At 35.2% G+C, this 21,065-nt stretch overlaps 3 protein-coding genes and 1 pseudogene across 4 annotated transcripts; 2 read left to right on the top strand and 2 right to left on the bottom strand.

Moving 5' to 3' along the window:
• Window positions 1-1,464: 1,464 nt before the first annotated feature.
• LOC133691857 (GDSL esterase/lipase At1g54790-like) lies at window positions 1,465-3,518 on the bottom strand. Its single transcript, XM_062112472.1, has 5 exons — window positions 3,196-3,518; window positions 2,917-3,117; window positions 2,671-2,837; window positions 2,293-2,563; window positions 1,465-2,202 (listed from the first exon to the last, which is right to left on the bottom strand). The coding sequence occupies exons 1-5, from the start codon at window positions 3,422-3,424 to the stop codon at window positions 1,910-1,912; spliced, it is 1,161 nt and encodes a 386-aa protein (XP_061968456.1). The 5' UTR covers window positions 3,425-3,518; the 3' UTR covers window positions 1,465-1,909.
• Window positions 3,519-4,309: 791 nt separating this feature from the next.
• On the top strand, window positions 4,310-8,938 carry LOC133690585 (elongation factor Tu, mitochondrial-like). The gene is made up of 12 exons (XM_062110808.1): window positions 4,310-4,566; window positions 4,899-4,974; window positions 5,059-5,151; window positions 5,362-5,436; window positions 5,909-6,013; window positions 6,114-6,204; window positions 6,310-6,515; window positions 6,935-7,018; window positions 7,237-7,302; window positions 7,394-7,456; window positions 7,817-8,057; window positions 8,479-8,938. The coding sequence occupies exons 1-12, from the start codon at window positions 4,394-4,396 to the stop codon at window positions 8,547-8,549; spliced, it is 1,344 nt and encodes a 447-aa protein (XP_061966792.1). The 5' UTR covers window positions 4,310-4,393; the 3' UTR covers window positions 8,550-8,938.
• Window positions 8,939-11,873: 2,935 nt separating this feature from the next.
• On the bottom strand, window positions 11,874-17,497 carry LOC133692373 (uncharacterized). 2 transcript variants are annotated; one of them, XM_062113267.1, is made up of 6 exons: window positions 17,223-17,497; window positions 16,997-17,128; window positions 16,353-16,530; window positions 15,263-15,677; window positions 13,273-13,353; window positions 11,874-12,752 (listed from the first exon to the last, which is right to left on the bottom strand). In XM_062113267.1, the coding sequence occupies exons 3-6, from the start codon at window positions 16,465-16,467 to the stop codon at window positions 12,260-12,262; spliced, it is 1,104 nt and encodes a 367-aa protein (XP_061969251.1). In that variant the 5' UTR covers window positions 16,468-16,530; window positions 16,997-17,128; window positions 17,223-17,497; the 3' UTR covers window positions 11,874-12,259. The 2 variants fall into 2 exon arrangements, with proteins under 2 accessions (XP_061969251.1, XP_061969250.1); XM_062113266.1 differs by lacking the exon at window positions 16,997-17,128.
• Window positions 17,498-19,521: 2,024 nt separating this feature from the next.
• LOC133691758 (L10-interacting MYB domain-containing protein-like) lies at window positions 19,522-20,595 on the top strand (annotated as a pseudogene).
• Window positions 20,596-21,065: the final 470 nt, after the last annotated feature.

Below are 21,065 nucleotides of genomic sequence, written 5' to 3'. Positions count from 1 at the left end.
TCAGTTCTATTCCAAAGTATATCGAAATCCTAGATATAGGTCTCTAAGTCACCCTCATGTTTTTAAGTCCTTGAGCTTTTCTAAGGGGTCTTTTTAGCCACCAAATCTACAATATAGTGCCTCAACATAATTATTCCATGTAACAACTTGGTTTTCTATGCTCATAAAATTTTGGTGCCAATACAATGCTTTCCCTTCCAGATAATAAGTGGCCAATTTGAGCTTATCACCCTTTGGAATCTCTTCAATCTTGAAGTATTGATCGAACTTATAGAGCCATAATAAACATCATCCCCATCAAAAATAGGAAAGTGACGCTTAGATTTAAAAACCTTATAATGGGGGAGATTATCTCCATATTTACAACAGACATTGAGTGAAAAACCAAGATTATGAGTACCTTGAGTCCTCATGTGTAACAGCCCGACCCAACCTACTATATATTGTCCGCTTTGAGCCTTACTGCCCTCACGGTTTTGTTCTTGGTGATGCGAGCCCACTTCTAAGTCTGGCGCCCCAAAACGCGCATGGTAGAGTAGCGCAGCTACCCACACCTGTCATATACTGTCCGCTTTGGGTCCCTTTTATCCTAGGGTTGCCGACCCGCACGGTTTTCAAACGCGTATGATAAGTCAGCAACCAGCACTACTAATAAGGCCTGGCTCTGGACGCTTGCTTCCGATGTGGGATATCACCATCCCTCCACCTTAAGATGAGTCGTCCTCGGCTCTGATACCAAATGTAACAGCTCGGCCCAACCTACCATATATTGTCCGCTTTGGACCTTACCGCCCTCACAGTTTTGTTCCTGGTAATGCGAACCCACTTCTGAGTCTGACGTCCCAAAACGCATATGACAGAGTAGCACAGCGGCCCACACCTGTCATATATACTGTCCGCTTTGGGTCCCTCCCATTCCAGGGTTGCCAACCCGCATGGTCTTCAAACGCGCATGACAAGTCAGCAACCAACACTCTTCATAAGACCAGTTATCATTCCCTTACCCACCGAGGTGGGATATTACACCATGCTTGTACTTGATTCTCCAACAGGCAAGTGTAGTTTCTGTAAGAGAGAGCTTTGTTGGAATGCGAACCCACTAACGAGATTCTTCCAATTTTCTTTTCATGATTGGACCTGGTGTTTTCTAGTTTCTGACCGTAACCTTCTAATAACCTTTTAAGGAACTGCTCCTTATTAACTGATTCTAGAGAATCCTCTAACTTCTTAAAATCATGGGAGCTTGTATCAGAGACCATCTTTTGAGTTCAAAGATCTGCTCTGGTATTAATTGGAACGCTTTGGATAGTAAGAGTTCCAACTTGAATTAAATCCAAGAAGAACTATAGGAAAGTTAGATGAAGCTATTGGAGAAGAAACTTGGTGGAAGGAAAAGGTATTCCTTCGAAGGATAGAAAAAATGAAAAATAACATGAGAGAGAGAGACAGAGAGAAGAGACGAGATGCTGGAATCTCCTTAATCACAGGGTACGTTCATTTCATCATTTTTGTTTTCATAACCTCCTGACAAGGAGATTGTTACAATATATATAGCAGACTTTCTTCTAGATTTTCCAGCCTTAGCAACAGAAAAAGAACATTCATGACTTAACAATTTAACGAGATAAAAACGGTGTGTATTGGCTTAACATTGCCGAAACAAACGCTGTCGTTCCAAGCCAGTGAGTTTCTTTCCTTTAAACAAAATCGAAACGATGCGTTTTGTAGCAGTCTTCATGGCAACGGTCATTTGTTTAAATTCAAAGCATCACTGTAGCTAACTTCTCTTCTTCTCTTCAGAGTTGATGCTGTGACAGGAGGAGTGGTCTTGGGTATGAAGATCATTCAGAGATTACAGTTACTAACGTCTTCTTGAAAAAACTAGTGGAGTTTTTTTTGCAATTATCCTTTAATATAATAGTTTGGAGTCGACGAACATGGATGTTGTAAGAGCAGGAGTATTTATTGAGAGAGGCAATTGGTTGGAGTAATTTCCTGCCAATATTTGCTCCGAAACATATCGATTTGCAGCTTCTGTATAATGATTTCCATCCCAATTAACGTATTCAGCTGTGTCGTTGCAAGGGCTCCCAGTCACTTTGCTGCCATTAAGAACCTTGGTTTGACCGCAAGCAATTCTGTTGTCAAAATTCAATGGCGGCCCGCCATATCCACAGCAAGCTGCTAGCGAATGTTTGAATCCTGGAAGCATGGTTCATCAGATTTTGCAAGTGCATGAAAAGGTAATGTTGTGGGGAGATTGAGTGAAACCAACTACAACTTATTACTTACCATATTGTGAAAAATCTGCAATGAGTTTCATTTTTATTGAGAAAATGTCCACATAAGTGACATTAGCATCTGGGAATTGCCCCTGAAACTTTGTGCAAAGATCAAGCAGTTGTGAGTTGAAAACATTAGCTGCACGGTTATGTGAATCAACACATACAGGCTGGTCAAGCTTTGATGGGTTTTTCCCAAATGTTGCAATGATTCTAGGTAAGCAGCCAAGAGGTCCTGTATTATGAACCCAGAAATTTCGAGCGCCGGCGGTATATAGTCTCTGAAGAACACCAAAAATTAAAGAAGAGAAAGGTTAGTGCCACAATTAAGCTATTCTCCCAAGTACTATTTTGAAAAAAAAAAACAAACAGAATGAAGGATTACAACCTTAATTCCAGCTTCAAACTCTGATAAAATGGTTGGAAAAGAGGCTATCACTTGGTCCTCTGATTTCGAATAAAACGCGCCGTCGATATCATTCTGACCCGTGTCGAACATGTAAACGCCTTGCATGAAATAATCTTCTAGAGGGAGGTACTTCTGAAATTCCTTGTCTAGAACAATTAATATATCTCCATTAGCGAAAAGCATTCTCTGCACATGCTAAAATCAGTCGAAAGATATAGAAAATACCCTCGGCTAGCAATTGAAGAACTCTGTCCTTGAATCGGACAAACTGAGCCACCTGCACTCCAAATGAAAAGGGACATGTCGAAGCAGCATTTGCAGGAAGTATAGTAGATCCTCCTGTTGCAAAGTTACACCCCTTCTGAAAGTTAGGAGCTCCCACAGAATCCAAATATGGATTCAGAAACTGTCGGTCCATGGCATCCACTGCAAAAATAAGCGCATGCGATTGTAGGAGATTAAAGATGTAAAAGCAAGAAGTTGATGATGAGATAGATGCATTACTTAAAAAATCGATGATCAAGCGGCCATCACAGAACCGCCCACGTGGCTGCTGGAAGTAGGTTTGTCCATTGGGAGGCCCAACGGGAAAGGCAAGACCAGCAACTAGACCACCGGTGTCTGAATTTGAATCACCGAAATTGAAAACGGCAGGATAGCTGAATTTCAAAGGCATAATAACAGTAGGCAGGAATGAGAAAATGAAGGCCATGGCAGAAAATTTAAGAGCCATGGCAATTTGCAAGGGATCAAAAGCTATAATTGCCAATCAGAAAAATTCTCCGATCTTTAGAGTATATGATACTCAAATTGCTCCGACTTAGACTTTGCTGAAAAGCGAAGACAACAAATTTGTCGTGAAAGATAGATATAATGACCCATGTCTTGCCTCATTCTCTTTTCTTTTTTTTTCTTTTTTTCTCCTTGAAGTAAATGTTTTGGAGTATGGTAATTTATGCTTTTAGATATTAATTAAAAATGTAATTCATCTAAAAAATTAAATTAAATTGATATTTTTATTATTGTTTTTTTATGATTTTAAAATGTTTAAATCAGAATTTTTTTTTTAAAAAATAAAAATTATATATATATATATATATATATATATATATATATATATATATATATATACCACACTAGATAGATGCACAAATGTGCGCAAGTAAAGCCTCTCTAAAAATAGTTTTTTATTTATTTATATTTATTATTTTTATGTAAAAAAACATATTAAAATATTTTATTGGTTTAAGTTTTTATCATGTAATTGTGTTTTCAATTTAATTTTTATTCTTAGTTTTTTTATAAAAAATTTATTGTTTTTAACTTTTTTTTTTTTATTTTGGTCCTCATTGATCAATAATATATATATATATATATATATATATATATATTACTTTTTCCTTTTTGTTTTTTACCATATGATTCAAAAAAAGAAAAATTATTTAGTTAGTTGAGACCATTACTGAATAATTAAATTTCTCTTCTTTTTGTTTAAAGCGTGCTAGCGTAGCGCGGGTACCAATAACCCAAACAAAGAGCATGAGGCCTCAGGCTGCCTGAAATGGGCCACAAAATATGGAATCGGGTCGGGCTCATGGTTTTGACATGAAAAGGTGGAAGAACCAAAACCCCTAAAACCCCAAGCCACTGGAACAGCAAATCTCTCTCTCTCTCTGACATTTCGTTTCTGAATAGAACCCAGATGGCTTCTTTGGCCCTTAGAAACCCTAACTCGAAGCGACTTTTACCATTCTCCTCACAATTCTACTGCTGCTGCCGAGGATCGCCATCCTCCCTTACCGAATCTCTTCTCTCGTCAAATGACAGAACCTCTTCTTCTCCATGGTGGAGATCCATGGCCACCTTCACCAGAACGTAAGTTTACTTTATTTTCTCCCTCCTTTTATTATTTTCTAGAATTTTTTCGGTTTTCTTCCGAAGATTCTCTCTTTTTGTAGACAAAAGATTCGAGGGAGAAAAACAAAATTCGTGATATTGTTTTCTTTTTCTTTGGTTTTTTAGCCTTGTTTTAAGTTTATCTGGGTGAAAAGAGAAAGCCAACATTGATGAATTTTTGTGCTAGCCCATCAGGAAATAGAGGGGGAAAATGATGATGAAGGAATGGGGTAGCTGGTGAAAGAATGAAGAAAAGGAGTGACTTGAATAGATTGTTGATTGTATAATTTGTTGTTTTTTTGTGCTGACAGTAAACCTCATGTGAATGTGGGAACAATTGGACATGTTGATCATGGCAAGACTACCTTGACTGCTGCTATTACAAAGGTTTGGTTTGCTCATGCATTTTCCTGGTTCTGAAAGTTTGGAACATTCGATTGGGTAGGACCTTAAGTGTTTGTTTGTGTTTAGGTGCTAGCAGAAGAAGGGAAAGCCAAGGCCATTGCTTTTGATGAAATTGACAAGGCCCCCGAAGAGAAAAAGAGAGGAATTACGATTGCAACGGTTGGAATGACCTCCCCTCCCCTCCCCTCCCCTTACCTTATTTTCTGCATGCATTTCATATACTAAATTCATTTTTTTATAACACTTTAATTGGTGCTACATTTATCATTTTGGATATGCCAAGTATGGATTATTATTTTTGTGGTCTTGCCTTTTCCTTTTAATATATATATGTGGTTTTTATTCTAATCTTTTAATATGATGTTGCAGGCCCACGTGGAGTATGAAACTGCTAAGCGTCACTATGCCCATGTGGACTGCCCTGGACATGCAGATTATGTTAAAGTAAGTCATGAATTTAGTTTATTATTGAATGAAAAATGAAGATTCATTTCAATTTTTGGATTCTTTGGCTGCATAACATGCTAGGCTCAATTTGCGTTGTCGCAATTATTGTATGTAAAGAGTTAAATATGCGGGAGGTTCTCGAAATATGTAGCAAGACTGATGAATGCATGACAAGGATAATTTCATGTTCTTTTCAGGAACCTTGCATCCATGAATAATGTTTTGACTATTATTTTACTGGACCTACGTAAACTGCTGGCAGTTATACATTAGAAATACTGGTGAAGAAAGTTTTGGTCATGTTATGAAATTTGGATTGAGAAGTTATTTCGGATGTGACAATCTCTGAATTTTTTCAGAAAAATCTGATATTTTTGAGCAATTGCTCAGAATTTGCTGGTTAAGTAATCTAATTCTCTTAAACTGTATTATGGATGCTTTACCTGGTGATGAATCTAATTATTTGCAGAATATGATTACTGGAGCTGCTCAAATGGATGGCGGAATTCTGGTTGTATCTGCTGCTGATGGGCCCATGCCACAAACAAAGGAACATATTTTGCTTGCTCGCCAGGTGGGCATCTTCTGTTAGAATCTAAAGCATATTTAGTTTTCCATTTTACATGTATTTGATGATCCAACCTTGAACTCGCTTTTCCGAATGCTTTGGCTAGGTTGGTGTACCATCACTCGTGTGCTTTCTGAATAAAGTTGATGTTGTATCAGATCCAGAGTTAATAGAGCTTGTGGAAATGGAAGTCCGAGGTATTGTCCTTTGTAGATGATGTTTATGGAAAGTTATTCTTGCTTTTGTTTGATTTTCTTTTTATCTTTTTGCCACAAGCTCTTCACTAACATTTTTTTTTACAGAACTACTTAGTTTCTACAAGTTTCCTGGAGATGAAATCCCTATTGTTCGAGGATCGGCATTGTCTGCTTTACAGGGTACAAATGAGGAAATAGGCAAGAAAGCCATTTTAAAGTTGATGGATGCTGTGGATGAATACATTCCTGACCCTGTGCGTCAACTCGAAAAGCCTTTCTTGATGCCAATAGAAGATGTTTTCTCAATTCAGGTAAAATAGGCAGATAATGCATATTGTGTCTAGATTATTTGTTCTCAAGAATTAACTGCATGACTGCAGCACCTTTTAGTGTTTTCTTCATTGTTTTGGGATTTCATTTCCTTAGTTTGATTGGGAAACTCTTTCCTAATCTGAAATAGGCTGGTGAGCAAATAGGTAACCCAATTGATAGTGCTGTAAATTCCCTTCTTTTCTTCATACAAAACTCTCACCATGGTTTTATATTTAAGATGTTTTGACTTGGAATGTCCTTTCTTCATCATGTCATGTCTTATTTGCAGTAAACTGGAACTAATGCCTGTCTCATTCTTCAATTGATATTCTTGTAAAATATTTTTTGCTTGTACATGAAAAAAGATGTGCTCTCTGGAATGCTGCTCCTTTAATTTGAATGTTTACATTTATTGAAGGGACGTGGAACGGTTGCAACTGGACGTGTTGAACAAGGGACCATCAAAGTTGGTGAAGAAGTTGAAATTTTGGGACTATCAAAAGTAAAAGTTCATCTAACCTTCTTTTTTTTATTGCTTGTCAAGCATCCCCATTTACTTCTATCCATAAATTTATTGGGCTGTGATTTACTGTAAGACTCCTTTGAATATTAACCAACAAGTCTGGAGGCTGTTGTGCTTAAGTTTAGTCTGGCTGTGAAATTTGAGTGAGAGTGCGCTGCATATTATTGTGCTCCTTATACTAAGACTTTTATTTGCAGGAAGGTCCTAAGAGAACTACAGTGACTGGTGTTGAGATGTTCAAGAAATTGTTGGATCAAGGACAGGTAAGTCAACAGCCTGAGCACTATTTACTATTTAGGCCTCAGATTCTTCTTTACAGCGGTTATTAAACGACTGGTATGCTTATCTTATTAGGCTGGAGACAATGTGGGTCTTCTCCTTCGTGGTTTGAAACGAGAAGATGTGCAACGTGGGCAGGTAAGTGGCAGGCAAGGTTAATGAGAGAATGGAAACAATGTTTTTTTTTTTTTTTTTATTCTAGATTTCATTTCATCAAATTTATAAATTCATTCTAGATTCATTTTTATCAAATTTATAAAGTGCACAAATTCTTATTACTTGGATCTGTGTAATTTTGAACCAAAAATATTTGATCCTTGTGGTAGATACTATGTAAAATTGGTATCTCATTTAATATCCACTTCAGTTGGCATCATTATGGTCATTATTGATCAATGGATTAATCGCATGAAAGAATCTTATTAAAAATATGATGTATATTGATGTTTGAATCAATATAGGCTTGCGTTTATCATCTTGTTTCCACTCATCATGTAGGTTATTGCCAAGCCTGGAACTGTGAAAACTTACAAGAGATTTGAGGCAGAAATATACTCCCTCACGAAGGATGAAGGAGGGCGTCATACTGCGTTTTTCTCCAACTACAGACCTCAGTTTTACTTGCGAACTGCAGATATCACTGGAAAAGTAGAGTTGCCAGAAAATGTTAAGATGGTCATGCCCGGGGACAACGTGACCGCAATCTTTGAGCTAATCTTACCAGTTCCTCTTGAAAAAGGTGTGTTCAACTAGAACCCTCATTCTGATTTTCTGGTTCAAGTTACCTATTGATCTTCCTTGGATGCAATAACCTGCTCCTGCCATGCAACTTTAAAAGGCATTTTCCTTTTGATTGTTATTATCTTTTGTGTTAAATTCTTGGGCACATCAAATCTGAAATTGGCAATTGACATATTACAATCAGACCTACTGTTGCATGGCTGAATGAAGAAACTTGTTGTGTCTTAAGTCTGAAAGAAAGTCGTGGTTTGTCCATGCACTGATTTTATTTCTGTTTTTCAAATGGCTTGTGTACTTGAAAGTGCTTGTGCCAAATTCTGCACACGATAAATGTGCTGTTATTGTCGCTGTTGATGTTGACCAGGGGCTGTAGCCTTGTTACTGTGCATTGAATACATTGCATGTTCTTGATATGGCAGGACAAAGGTTTGCCTTGAGGGAAGGAGGTAGAACAGTTGGAGCAGGGGTAGTCTCAAAAGTGCTTCAGTGAGTGGTGGTGACGGTGGATCCTAAAGGGGCGGGTTAGAAGGCCAGATTGATATTTGATATATATAAAAAAGTGCCTTGTGGTTGGTTATTGGACTTGCATCGATGCAATGTTTTTCTAGGTGCTGCTAAAGAGATACAGTCGGTGGATTGTTGTCTGTAATTCCACATCAGTTGCGGACAATTAATCGCATGTTTTGACCATTTTGTTTTGTTTCTTTTCTTTTTATTTTTCAATAATATCCCTGTCAAAATAGTAACGATTCTAGACTAATGCCCTATGATTGACCTTTCTTTGAAAAAACTTCTCTCTTTTTTTGGGTGAATAGGGCTGGCTGAGACTGTAAAAGTTTGTTTCAGGAATTGGTTGAATGTAGTGATAATCAGTGTAAATTACCGAGTCCATTCTAATTTCTACTCTGACACTTGAGAGTGTAAAAAGTCCATGTGGCCAAGAACAATCTCTCACAGTATCATGGAGTGATTCCCACCTCTTGTAAAATTCAGATATTCATGATGAAGCATCAGAAATCGTATTTACGGCTATAGATCCTAAAGCAAGCAGCTGAATCAGGCGAATTAAAAAAAATGCAATGAGGTTTTCATTCCTAAATCCTAGCATAGCTGTGCTGACATAAATTTGTACGTCTCCACTTTCTACCATACAGACGAACCTTCATGCCTTCTAAACAACTGCGAAGTTGGAAAAGAAAAATTCACCAAGCAACCGATTTAATATGAGTCAATGCGTTTTACCCGGCTGTTCATGAATATGCCATGCAGTCACTGATTTTATTTATATAAAATATATTTATTATTAATAATTTTTTAATCTTTAATATCTATTTATATTTGATTAATAAATCTAATATTTAATTATTAAATTTAAAATAAAAATAAAATTTATGCAACAAAAATGTTTTATAAAGGTAATTATATAGTTATTATAATTATGAAATTTCTATTACATCAAAGTATTATTTCTAAATATTTCTGGTTAAAGTTCTCCTAAGATTGTACATTAATTATTGTTCTTGATACCGGTGCAAATTATACTCTTTCCTCTTATAAATTGAGATATGAGAGATCTTTGAAACTAATATGCAGGTGCTTATCAGATGACATATGTAATGAACTGACCCCCAAGAAAATTATATACGGAGAAATGACATAAGTCTATAGAAAAAATTCCGTGATAATTGTGTAAGTGATCCTTAAACTTGAGATCACTGAGTTGTCTTATATATAGAGTGTTATGATTTGATCTTAATCACATGTTATCCTAATCGAGAGTAACAAACGGGTAGATATTGAGTAAAACATAAAACTATATGAATGTATTCGAATAATCAAGAGAGAATTAATCACTTTATATGAATTAGAAAAAATATTTCATCTATTCTTAAATAGTATTGGTGGTGAAATCCTTGGTCAATATTGAATGAATTTTGAAAAGAGTTTCAAAATCTTATTCAAAAAATCAATGACTATAATGTTAAGAACTACCATGGTTCGACAAAGCATATATACTTAGTGTTATAATTACACTGCGAAATTAGTCATCGAAATTTTAAGTTAAACTACTTATGACCATAGTTATCGAACCCGGCCCGGAGGTTGACCCGGTTAAGGGACCGAGTCCCGGGTTTTATGGGTCAACCCGGGTTAACCCGGAAAAATTAAAAAAATTAAAAAAAAATCAATGTCAATATATGATATACATGTTGTAAATAATGAAGTTTAAAAGAATATTTTAAAAAGTTTTTTATCGCACATTGAAAAGATAGTATGTTATACTTTTAATTTGAAGTATTTAAACTAAAAACGTGTTTTATCCCACATTAAAAAAATATAACTTTTTTTCTTATGAACATAAAGTATATTTATATAAGGATTTCACATCACATATTGAAAAGATACTATGTTATATTTTTAAGTTGAAATATTTAAACTAAAAATTTTTTATTTTTTATTTAGAAAACATAATTTTTTTATATTGAAAGTGTGAAAAAATTCTTTTGTTTTAGTTTATTTTTTATTATTATAAACTGTAAAATAAGCTTTATGCATTTATAATTTTTTTTAATAAAAAAACTAAAATAATTATTTAATGGATTGAAATAAAAACCCTCCTCTGCTCTTCAATCTTCACCCACCTCTGCTCTTCAATCTCTATCTTAAAGGAAAAAAAACCGCTCTCTTCATCAGATCCCATCTTCACTGGTGATCGCCATGTCCTCACTCCTCAACTACCACTGCTCGACCACATCCTCTTCTTGCCTTCATTTTCTTCCTTCTCTTCTCTTCTACTCTTCCCCTGAATCAGTAGTAACTTGCAGAGCTCGTTATTTAAGTTTTATGTGTTTCATTCCCGAGTTTAACTCAAATATGATAGTTTTTGCGGGATTTAAATGTTATGTTGATTGTGTTCATGGATCGAGTTTTGATTTTGCAAATGACAGTTTATGCATTACAAACGCCGGGTCTCATCTGGGTTTGCCCGGGTCGCTCGGGTCCTAGGTCGACCCGTCGGGGCGACCGAGTCTTGCCGGTTTTTTGCATTTACCGGTCTTTCTTCTAACCCGAACTGGTCCAGCCACCGGGTTGTTAAACATTGTACTTGATTTTCAAATATAAATCAATTAATTATTGAATTGATAATAAATTAAATTGTTTAATTTATTTAATCTTATTTTATTTAGAATTATAATTTATATTTAGATCAATTTATTAAAAACCTAATAGGCCACATACATAAGAATCATTGGTCATAAATTAAAATGAAATAATTAATCAAGTGTCATTTAATTGTAAATAAATTTTAAAAATTAAAAACTAGAATATAATTAATACAAAAAATTACAATTTTAAATCTAGAAAATAAATTGAAACTTTATTCAATAAATTTCTAGATTTTTTATAAATATATATGATATTATTTAAGAGATAAATTAATATTTTATTATTTATAAAATTTTTAATTTTTTTTATAAATAGAATGTTATGCCTATTATTTTTTAAAAAATAGTATTAAAATTATAATATATATACATTTATAATAAAAAAAAACCCAACTCTCTAAGATATAATAGTTTTTATTTCAAAAAATTTATAAGATTTTTTACTAGTTGTTAACGATTTATAATTTATCATAATTTAATTTTTTAAAAAAAATTTTAATTTTTAAATGATCCTCGTATAAATTCTAAATAACTTTAAATCTTGAAACTCCTAACTATTTCCACTGCGTTTATATATTTTCTGCTGCGTTTACGTATTTGAAAAAGCCTAAAATCAGGTACTTAAGTCCACGTTCCAGGGGATCCTCTTTACCCAACACTTGCACTGAACTTAATATCTAACATAACAACGTTAAATAGGACCTCTTTAATTCTATTAACAAATTTCTACGGTGGCTTTTTTAGGCTTTCTGATACAGACTTACACTTCACTTCTCATTCATTTACAAAATCGATCACAGAATCTACTAGAAGAGCGATCCATATTATGAGCTCCGTTCATGGAAGACCCATCCCTGTATTTATTGCTCAAGCTGAAATGCAACAGCAGACTGACGTGCAATGGCAATAAACCTGCGCCCATTTAATCATCACTTGCTACAGAATTTGCAGTTACACACTCTCTACCCATCATATTATCCAAACCATTAGGCATTTCCATGGCAGCATGTTTCACAACTTCACCACTTGATGCTCATACAAGCCTCAGCACTACTACTGCCATCACTGTTACAGCTCTGAAGTATATGTCATGAAAACTTTTATCCACAATCCTAATTATTTCCTTATCCTTCAGACCCACCTTGCTTGCATGCTTGCTAATGTAAACAACCGTGTCCTTCAATTTATTCACTGCCCAAGAGAGCCAGACCAGCCCGAAACCGATGCCTGTGCAGAACAGTTTACATGCACTGAAGGGTACTCTCCTGCAAGCTACCTTGCAGATGACAGAAAAAAGAAGAGCAAGGCCTGTCCCAGCAATGCCAACAGAGAGCTGGTTCAGAAGCAAAGGAAGTTCAGGGCCAGATTTCTTCAGAGACAAGACTGCTGTTTTCTCATGTCGCCTGTCCATCATCAAAGATAGAAGGCTCTCACATGCATTGAAGTAGTTCCTTCTGTAGAGATCACTCTCTCTACCTCCCTTTCTAGTATTCTTCCTTTTTCGGGATGGCTTGATTTTCACAGGACTGCAAAAATAAATAATACTGTATTCAATGAGAATAAAATGTAAACAAGTAAAGTAGGCATCTAGAACACCACATTTACAGAAGACGATGCATGTAATGCATATGCACAAGTAAATAACAGTACTGTTGTAACCTTGTAGGAAGTCCAAGTTATGAAAACGGAACACTATATCAAGGACTTGTGTAACTCTGTAATCATCTTAGTGATAAATGCTCATCTTGAAACATTATTGAATTTTCAATCTATCAAAATGCAAAAGAGTATTGCGAACATTGCATATCCAAAGAATCTAGCCTCACTTCACCCACCTAAAACCCTCCCAAAAGCACTCCTAATCCATGCCTAAATATTTCAAACCCTCAAATGCAAGACTAATCGTTGATAGAAAGCAATATAATTCGAGATAACAAAAATCAGGACAATGTCTCTCATTATGGGCAGCTTCATGTTGACTTGTCATACAAGATTGGCAAAAAGAAAATGACAAATGAAGTGCTTTTGCAATGGATAGATTCACACCTCTTCAAAGCAGTAGCTGTCACATCTCTGACCTTGAGAGAAGACCCCGTAATGTTAGCATCTACTTTACTTGTATCAAGCCTGGTCAATCAAATGATTGCAGAGAGAAGTATTATAGCTATAGCTTGATGATATTTAGAAGTGAATATAAAACAGCTATAAAATACCATGAAATGTTTTTTAGCAACGGTGAATCTTGTTGCAAAAATTGAGTTTCTGTGTCAATTTCAGCAGCTTTAAACAGAAAAAGTCCACTACAGAAGTGTCACAAGACATTTTTTTACCTAAAAACTTAACTAGAATAAAGAAGGGAAACTAGAAAACAATGGTGAGGAATAAGATTTGTATTACAATTGCCTAATCCAACTTCCTGAAAATGAAGGAATGACAAAATATCGAAGATCTGGGATAAAATAGAACAAAAAGGCCAGGAGTTACACAAGATAAACCCAGCAAACCATGAAGGAATTTGGCATATTGTGTGAAGAGAAATCAATGTTAAACAGCAATATTATGGCTAAAATTTGAAGGATATTAAAATTGGAACAAGAGACAAAGGTTTAGGGCGTGTAGAGAAATATCTAAACCATAAATTGATTGATACAAAGGTAAAACATGCTCTGTAGAATAACCTAAGCGGCCTGTTTAAATTAGTTCCAGGCCAAAATCCTTATCCTTTAGGGCAATTATCTAATTCTTCCAAAAGCTCTTGCATAAGGTTTCTTCTTAGAACTTGCACATCTTTAAGAGACTTGATGAGTGAATTTAGAACTAACTCTTACAGTTTCATCTTCTTACAATAAAAAATGCACTTGGAGAAGAGGTTTGATGAGAGGGAAGTATGAAAAACAATGTGGAAATGGCAAACGATTAAGCCCTAGGCTTGGATTGTTTTTTATGGCATTTATCAGTGGATGTTGGGAAGTTATTATGGACAAATGGATGGACGTGTTTTGTGAGTTTCAATGTAATTAAGTGGTGAAGAGAATTATGAAGCCTACAGTTAAATTGATACATATTAAGTATATGCAAATCAGAGTAAAGGATTTCATGTCTATTAGTTTGGTGAAAAGTGTGTTGGTACTATGCATTGGCCATGGTAGTCTAGTAAACCAGAGTTGCATGGAAAATCTCTTTCGTTCTCAAACTGCCTTATTAGGTAGTCTGGGGTTGTATAAACTTGGATATCTCCCTGCTGGCAAATGAGATGGTAGAAGATGCTGGGAGGAGAGGCAACATGCTTATTGTGTTTAGATTGGACTTTGAGAAGATGTACTATTGGATTGATTGAGATGTTCTCAACTATTGTGTAGAGAAGAAATTTGGTATTAAATGGACATAGTGGATTAAAGTTTGGCTGTGTTTATTGCATTGTCAACGACTTTGAACTTGGGATCTTGAGTTCGTACTTTCTGCAACAAGGTTTTGTCATAGTGATCCATTATCTCCATTTTTACTCACAAAGGTGTTAGAATAATCGAGAGGGATGATCAATAAAGAGGTGGTTTAGAAGACATGAATATCGATCCTAGTGGGATTACTGCATTTCACCAATAATGCTATCTTTTTTGTTTATAGTAATTGCTAGGGCTTTGGATGTGTTGAGCTTTAGATTTTGGGAAGATGTCTAGGTCAAAAACTAATGGTTTCTAACAAGGATGATAATCCTTATATATATATGAGAAAGATTACCATTGTGTATGGCAGGCTTTGCAGGAACGAGTTTTTCTTTCTCAATATGCACTTCAAAAGATGTGTCTTTTATTTTGGGCAACCTAGACTCTAGAAGCAACCAGCAAGTTCTCTAATTGAGTCAATATGTCAAGAACATAGATTACACAGTCAATTGAGTAGTCCACTTATAATATTAAAATGAAAAGAAGAACAAGGAATGGACTCAAGTTGAACTTGGTGAATTTTCAATAGCATAACAAGAAAAAAAGCTGCCATATGCTTCTGAGTAAACAGAACCAGGTCTAAATATCCATACCTGCTCAAATGGGGGACAAGCATTGATTGTTTTCTCCACGTGGTTGTGTTTCTAGACAAGTAAAATTCAGCAACTGTAGAGAGGATATCCTTCATCTCCGTCCCACTACCAGTTAGCGATACCCGATCATCTGGAAGAACTATAAGTTTTGAACTGTGGGCCATATCTCCCAGAAAGTCCACCAGAGATTTCAGGGAATCAAATTGGTCACTTGGGTAAATAAGAGGAGAATGTGACTGCTGATGTGCATCAAACATCACTGCTTGTAGCCCAGTCAACTCAGATAGAAAAGATAAATCTAATCCATCTCTTTCTAATTTATTTGACTTGGACATAAGAAACTGCAAGATTTTCTCATGTCTTGTACATTTTTCAACTATCCCAAAGATAAAAAGGACAGAGTCTAGGCGAGCATCTGGAAGCAAAAAAAAGATGCTACTTAGAATACTTGAGTGTTGTGCAACAATATCATACAGAGTTAAGCTTCACACAGTCCATAAGAAAGGACAACATACAACTCCCATGCCATTTTATCCCATTAACTGTTACAGAAAACACATACTACCTTTGACCTTTTCCATAACCTTCTAATTGTTTAATCATCATTAATGTCCCATTTCATTGACTGATCAAAAACAAATTCCCATTCTAATGACCACACATTCCAAAATCACTACAGTTATCCCCTAAATCTACAAGGACTACTACTACATTCTTCGTCAAGGTGTTAAGCCACCAGAAGTTTACACACAAAAATTACATCACCTTTCATTGCTTTTGGTGCTTAAGTTTCATATTCCAATAATAATAAAAATAGTGGAAATAGTTAGTTAATAAATAGAAGTTCTGATGGTACTATTACTAAAACTACTCAACTAAACTAAGCCTCAATACCAAACTAGTAGGTCTGCTGCATGGATCTACCTTTTTGCTCGGTTCTGACATGAATCTTTTACAAAGAAAAAAACAGGAAAGAAAAATAACCCAAATACCAAACTCTTCAAAGAAAGGAAGACAAGAAAGACACAAAAGAACATGAAAATGATGTTACAATTATCCATCCAGCAAAAGAGCCCAAAATGTTGCAAACCTTGCTCAATGAGTATATGCATTTTCACTGTTGAGTCAATCTCGGCAAACTGATTAGACTGGCAGAACCTATTCACGGGTCTCCATGGTTGTTCATGCTGAGGTAATTTCAGCATAAGAGAACTCGATCTTGTTATCTCTTGTCTTGCTCCCCAACTAGGTAAATAGGGCTGAAAATCCTGCATCAACGAAACATTAGCTATCATCTATTGTTGACAGAAACAACTAATCATGAGATGGAACAAAAACACAGAACAAAAGCATTGGTTTATCATAGGCAATAGCCCACTTAGAATGTTTTCCTAAGATAATATATCATCTAAATATAATAATTTTAGTTTTTATAGAATCCGGGAAGGATTAGATGGGAGTTGTAGAGGACACTAAGACATCTACACTATTACACAACTATAACCTCGCCAGAAACACACATGATAAGTCAATAATCAAAACCTTGAGTAAACTAACAAGTATCACTATATTGATTTCATAATTTTCACTAAAATTAACAATAAAAAGAAAATGATTATTTTTGAGTCAGACAAACTGAAATAATCTTGAAAATGAAAGAAAAGAGGCAATTTGGCACAAGCTAATTTGAGGATTCAATTTGATTATAGATGGCAGATTCTTAAGGAACCCCACGGCGGAGGCGAGAGGTCCAGATGCTGATCTCTTCCTCCACCTAGTAAAAACTCCTCTCTGGTGTCCTTGTGGTGTGTGGGCGTGTACGAGTTAGTGTGTGTTTTACTTAATTCACCATGCATGTATTACAATCTGCACAACATATTTCTTTTTCTTAATTCAAGAAACAAAAGGACAGCAGTAATCTGATAAAACGAAGCAACAATGCGCATCGCAACAATCATACCTTGATAACCCTTTTCTGATCTTGGTGAACAACAATAGCAAGACCAGGAGGATGCACGTGAGAAGCCATCGAACAAAGCTTAACCATAACTATCCTTTGAGAGTTCACAGCACCATAGACTTCTCCTCACTTTTTTTTTTTTGAGCAGCACCCCTGCCCACAAATAAATAAAAAGACATCACTAAGATGAACATTTTCGTGGGACTCAATTGGATGGAAAAATTTTCTGGGTCAAGAATCCGTGGTAGAGAGAGACACAACCATAGTTGTCAGTCACAGTCGGCAAGTGGTCTATCCCGGAAAAAAATTCGGGTTATTAAATTGTGAAGTTAATTTAGGATCACTTAGTCAACCTTATCAATATTTTTTATTGACGCGATAACGTTTTATTTTTATAAAAAAAAAATATTCTTTGATGTTAACTCTATTTTAGTATGATTAGTTTTTGATCGCATGAGTCAATTCCTTCAATCAACTATTTTTTCAATTAAAACTAAAACTCGATCCAAATAAAGTTTGAAATTATAAATTTCATGTATCAACTTGTAAAGCAAATCCAAAGTTGCTAAGATAACTTTCATTACTATATAAAGAATCATTTGCGTTAAGGTGATGTCATTCACACTACAAAACATTGAAGCCATTCATTAAAAGATAATGGTAACTATGTTCCATTACATGATACATAAAAAAATTAAAATATATGCGGGCGATATAATTTCTAAGAGTTTGTTTGTCTATACAGTAGCGTTCGCGTTTCTTAAAAACCACACTAATTAGCCATTTGGTTACGGATTGTCAAAAAATAAAAAAATTGAGTCCCACCATTTATATGCGGCAGGACCTCAATTTTTAGGAAGCAGTAAAATACTGTTTTTTTGCAAATTCAACCTGTGGTTGAACTTTCTAGAGATGAGTAATGTGGAAATTTACCAAAAAGCATATTGTTCTCTTCTCGTTTGCTCTTCGCATTCGTGTTCTTCCATTCGCATTCATTTCCCTTCCCATCAGCCCTAACTGCGCACAACAACTCCATAGTAAACCATTACTATTGCACAACCCAAAACATTAACTGATGGCTCCGTCTCTTTCTGCACATTCACTTGTCATTTATTTCTCTTAGAACAACAACAACCCTTTCCATATATATATATATATATATATATATATATATATATATATATATATATATATATATATATATATAGCTTGATTTAAGCACCAGAGCTCAAATTTCCAACGGGTTAGGTCACTGGTTTGGTCTTATAGAAATTTTAAGTTAATTGTTATGTATTGCAGTGAAGATCTATTTGTCCCATTTTGTTAATCATTTGTTGTTTACTCTCGATAGTTATATATGATAATTTTTCATTCGTTTCTCCTTATCAACAGAAAAACAAGATGAAGAGCAACCTGTGTTACTGCAATCAACAACCCCACCACAGATATCAACATCGTGCTTCATTAAACACCTCAACTACAATTTCCAATAGGTACTGTACTTACTTCACTGGTCCCCTTGTATAGTAATTTTAAGTTTATTTTTGTTGATTGCAGTGAAATTGATCTGTTTATATCCCTTTTTAATTCACTTGTATTTTACTCTCGTTAGCCATTACTGCTAAGTTTTCATTTTGTTTATTCCTTCCATGTATCTGTAGTTATTTATGTGTTGGTTGCTATGTTAAACATTTATTTGTTGCTGTGTACTGCTGATTACTACCAAGTAAATAAACGTAAATTAATGACACAATTAATTTCAGTTGCTAATTAGAACATCCCCTGCTTGCTATGTTAAACCGGTATTAGTTGTTGTGTGTTGCTGATTGCTAACAACTAAATAATCATAAATTAAACAAATAATTTCAGTTGCTAATTAGAACTCCCCTGCTAATTGATGAAACACATTTAAAGGTTTATGCCACCGTGGGTAGGTTTCTATGTTCTTTCCCCTGTCAAGTTTCTTAGTTCACACTTCACATCGTTCAATCTTTTTTTGAACTAGTTCCTTAGTTTATTTTTTCATCCCGTATCAGCATTAAAGCTTTTGTCAACTATAGTGAATTGTGTGTTTAATTCTTTCTTGCGTTTTCAACCAAGCTGTTATAGATAATTTCTTTATTTATGTTTTTCATTCCTTGTCAACATTCAACCTTTTGTGATTCTTTGGTTGACATTTTGCTGCATATGTAATTTCATGTTCCGTTACTATCTTATTTTAGGCCTTATCAGCATTCAATCTCTTGTTCATATGGTTAATTGTTTGTTTAATTTTTCATTGCATTGTCAACCATAATCAATGGATAGGTCTGATACACATGATAAAGCTTATTGGAGCAAGGCAATGTTGCACACATTTTGTGACATTTGCATTACAGCTATTGAGAGAGGCATGAGACCAAACACATATTTTGACAAAGCTAGTTGTAAATTTATCATACAGTCATTCGAAGATCAGACAGGACTTTCATTATCAAAATCTCAGCTTAAAAACAAATGGGATGGGATTAAAAAGGATAGAAGGGTATGGAAAAAATTAATAACTGAAACTGGAGTTGGTTGGTCTACTGAACTTGGGACCATCTCAGCAATTGATGAATGGTGGCAATCAAAACTTCAGGTTAGTTTGCTAATTTGCAATAGCCTCATAAATTTTTTTGTCATGTTGTATTATTTATTAATCTACTATCATTGCTAAGTACATCCAGGCTCCAGCTGTCATTACACAGGAAATGAGAGGAGCAAAGAAGTTTAGGCATGTCGGCATAGAGCCCTCATTGTGTGCTAAGTACGACATCATGTTTACTAACATAGTGGCCACGGGAGAATATGCTTAGACTCTCTCACAAGGACTCTTATCAGATGAAGATAATGTGGCTACTGGAATGAGAAATACAACCAATGAGGATACTAATATGAAAGAAGGAAGTGGCGACTCTGAAGAGGATGTAATCCCTGATTTCACTCGTGATATTAGCAATATGGTTGGTGGAAGCAATGTCGCAAATAGTAGTAGCAACCCCATCAGTGCAAAGAGAAAGTGCAAATCATACTACACCTCAATTCCAAAAAAAAAAGGGGAATTGGAATGGGATCACAACTAGTTGCACGTCTGGATAAACTCATTGAGACTGTCTCCATGCCTAGAGAGATCAGAGCTCCTTCTAGAGATAAAAAAAAAAGTTGTAGCATTGAAGAGGTAATGAAAGAACTGCATTCTATTGATGGAGTTGCCTTTGGTAGTGCATTGCATATCTTTGCAACTCAATTCTTTTGTGCAAGGAGTAAGAGGGAGATGTGGGTTGCAATGGGTTGTATTGACAGAAAAATATCATGGCTGAAAATAATGTTTGACCAACACATACAAACTTAGATGGACAATGTCAATTTTTAACTTTTTACCCTATTCATGTCTTTACATTTATGTTGAATTCTATAATCCAGTAACATATTCATTTGTCTGAAATCTTTTCCACTGGTTTTGCAGACTTCCTGTGCTGCAATTGTTGTTGGAATCAGAAGGAGTTGCCCATGTTTTGGTGTATTTCTGTAGCCAAGTATTTGGAACACCATTACCATGTATGTTTTGCTATTATATGTATGACTGAATTCAGAATTTCATGGATGTTAATTTCTGAATTGTAGACCTTAAATGTGTGGATACTTAACTATGAATGTTATGTTTAGCTTGTTAAATTCAAAATTTTCAGTTCGGTTACTTGATGTTGAATGGTTGGTGAGAAGAATTTATGAAACCGAGACTGCTGCTTGTTGGTATTATACTTTAAATGTTTGGTTAGTTGCTCTTGAATGGTAGGTTTAGGTTGCTAATTTCAAAAATTT

The sequence above is a fragment of the Populus nigra genome, chromosome 4 (assembly GCF_951802175.1).
Source record: "Populus nigra chromosome 4, ddPopNigr1.1, whole genome shotgun sequence".
NCBI lineage: Eukaryota > Viridiplantae > Streptophyta > Magnoliopsida > Malpighiales > Salicaceae > Populus > Populus nigra.
The sequence above is the reverse complement of the archived record's forward strand: the minus strand, read 5'-3'. Positions and strand labels throughout refer to the sequence as shown.

Excerpts from the sequence above, each read along its gene's own strand:
- LOC133691857 (XM_062112472.1), bottom strand. The coding sequence starts at position 3,424 with ATGGCTCTTAAATTTTCTGCCATGGCCTTCATTTTCTCATTCCTGCCT. Across the intron at positions 3,118-3,195 it reads CTTGATCATCGATTTTTTAA|TGGATGCCATGGACCGACAG; the intron begins GTAATGCATCTA and ends TTATTTTTGCAG. Across the intron at positions 2,203-2,292 it reads TGCAGATTTTTCACAATATG|GATTCAAACATTCGCTAGCA; the intron begins GTAAGTAATAAG and ends CCATGCTTCCAG.
- LOC133692373 (XM_062113266.1), bottom strand. The coding sequence starts at position 17,309 with ATGGTTAAGCTTTGTTCGATGGCTTCTCACGTGCATCCTCCTGGTCTT. Across the intron at positions 16,531-17,222 it reads ATCAGAAAAGGGTTATCAAG|GATTTTCAGCCCTATTTACC; the intron begins GTATGATTGTTG and ends TCGTTGATGCAG. Across the intron at positions 13,354-15,262 it reads CTTGTCCCCCATTTGAGCAG|GCTTGATACAAGTAAAGTAG; the intron begins GTATGGATATTT and ends TTGATTGACCAG.
- LOC133690585 (XM_062110808.1), top strand. The coding sequence starts at position 4,394 with ATGGCTTCTTTGGCCCTTAGAAACCCTAACTCGAAGCGACTTTTACCA. Across the intron at positions 4,567-4,898 it reads ATGGCCACCTTCACCAGAAC|TAAACCTCATGTGAATGTGG; the intron begins GTAAGTTTACTT and ends TTGTGCTGACAG. Across the intron at positions 6,014-6,113 it reads ATATTTTGCTTGCTCGCCAG|GTTGGTGTACCATCACTCGT; the intron begins GTGGGCATCTTC and ends TGCTTTGGCTAG.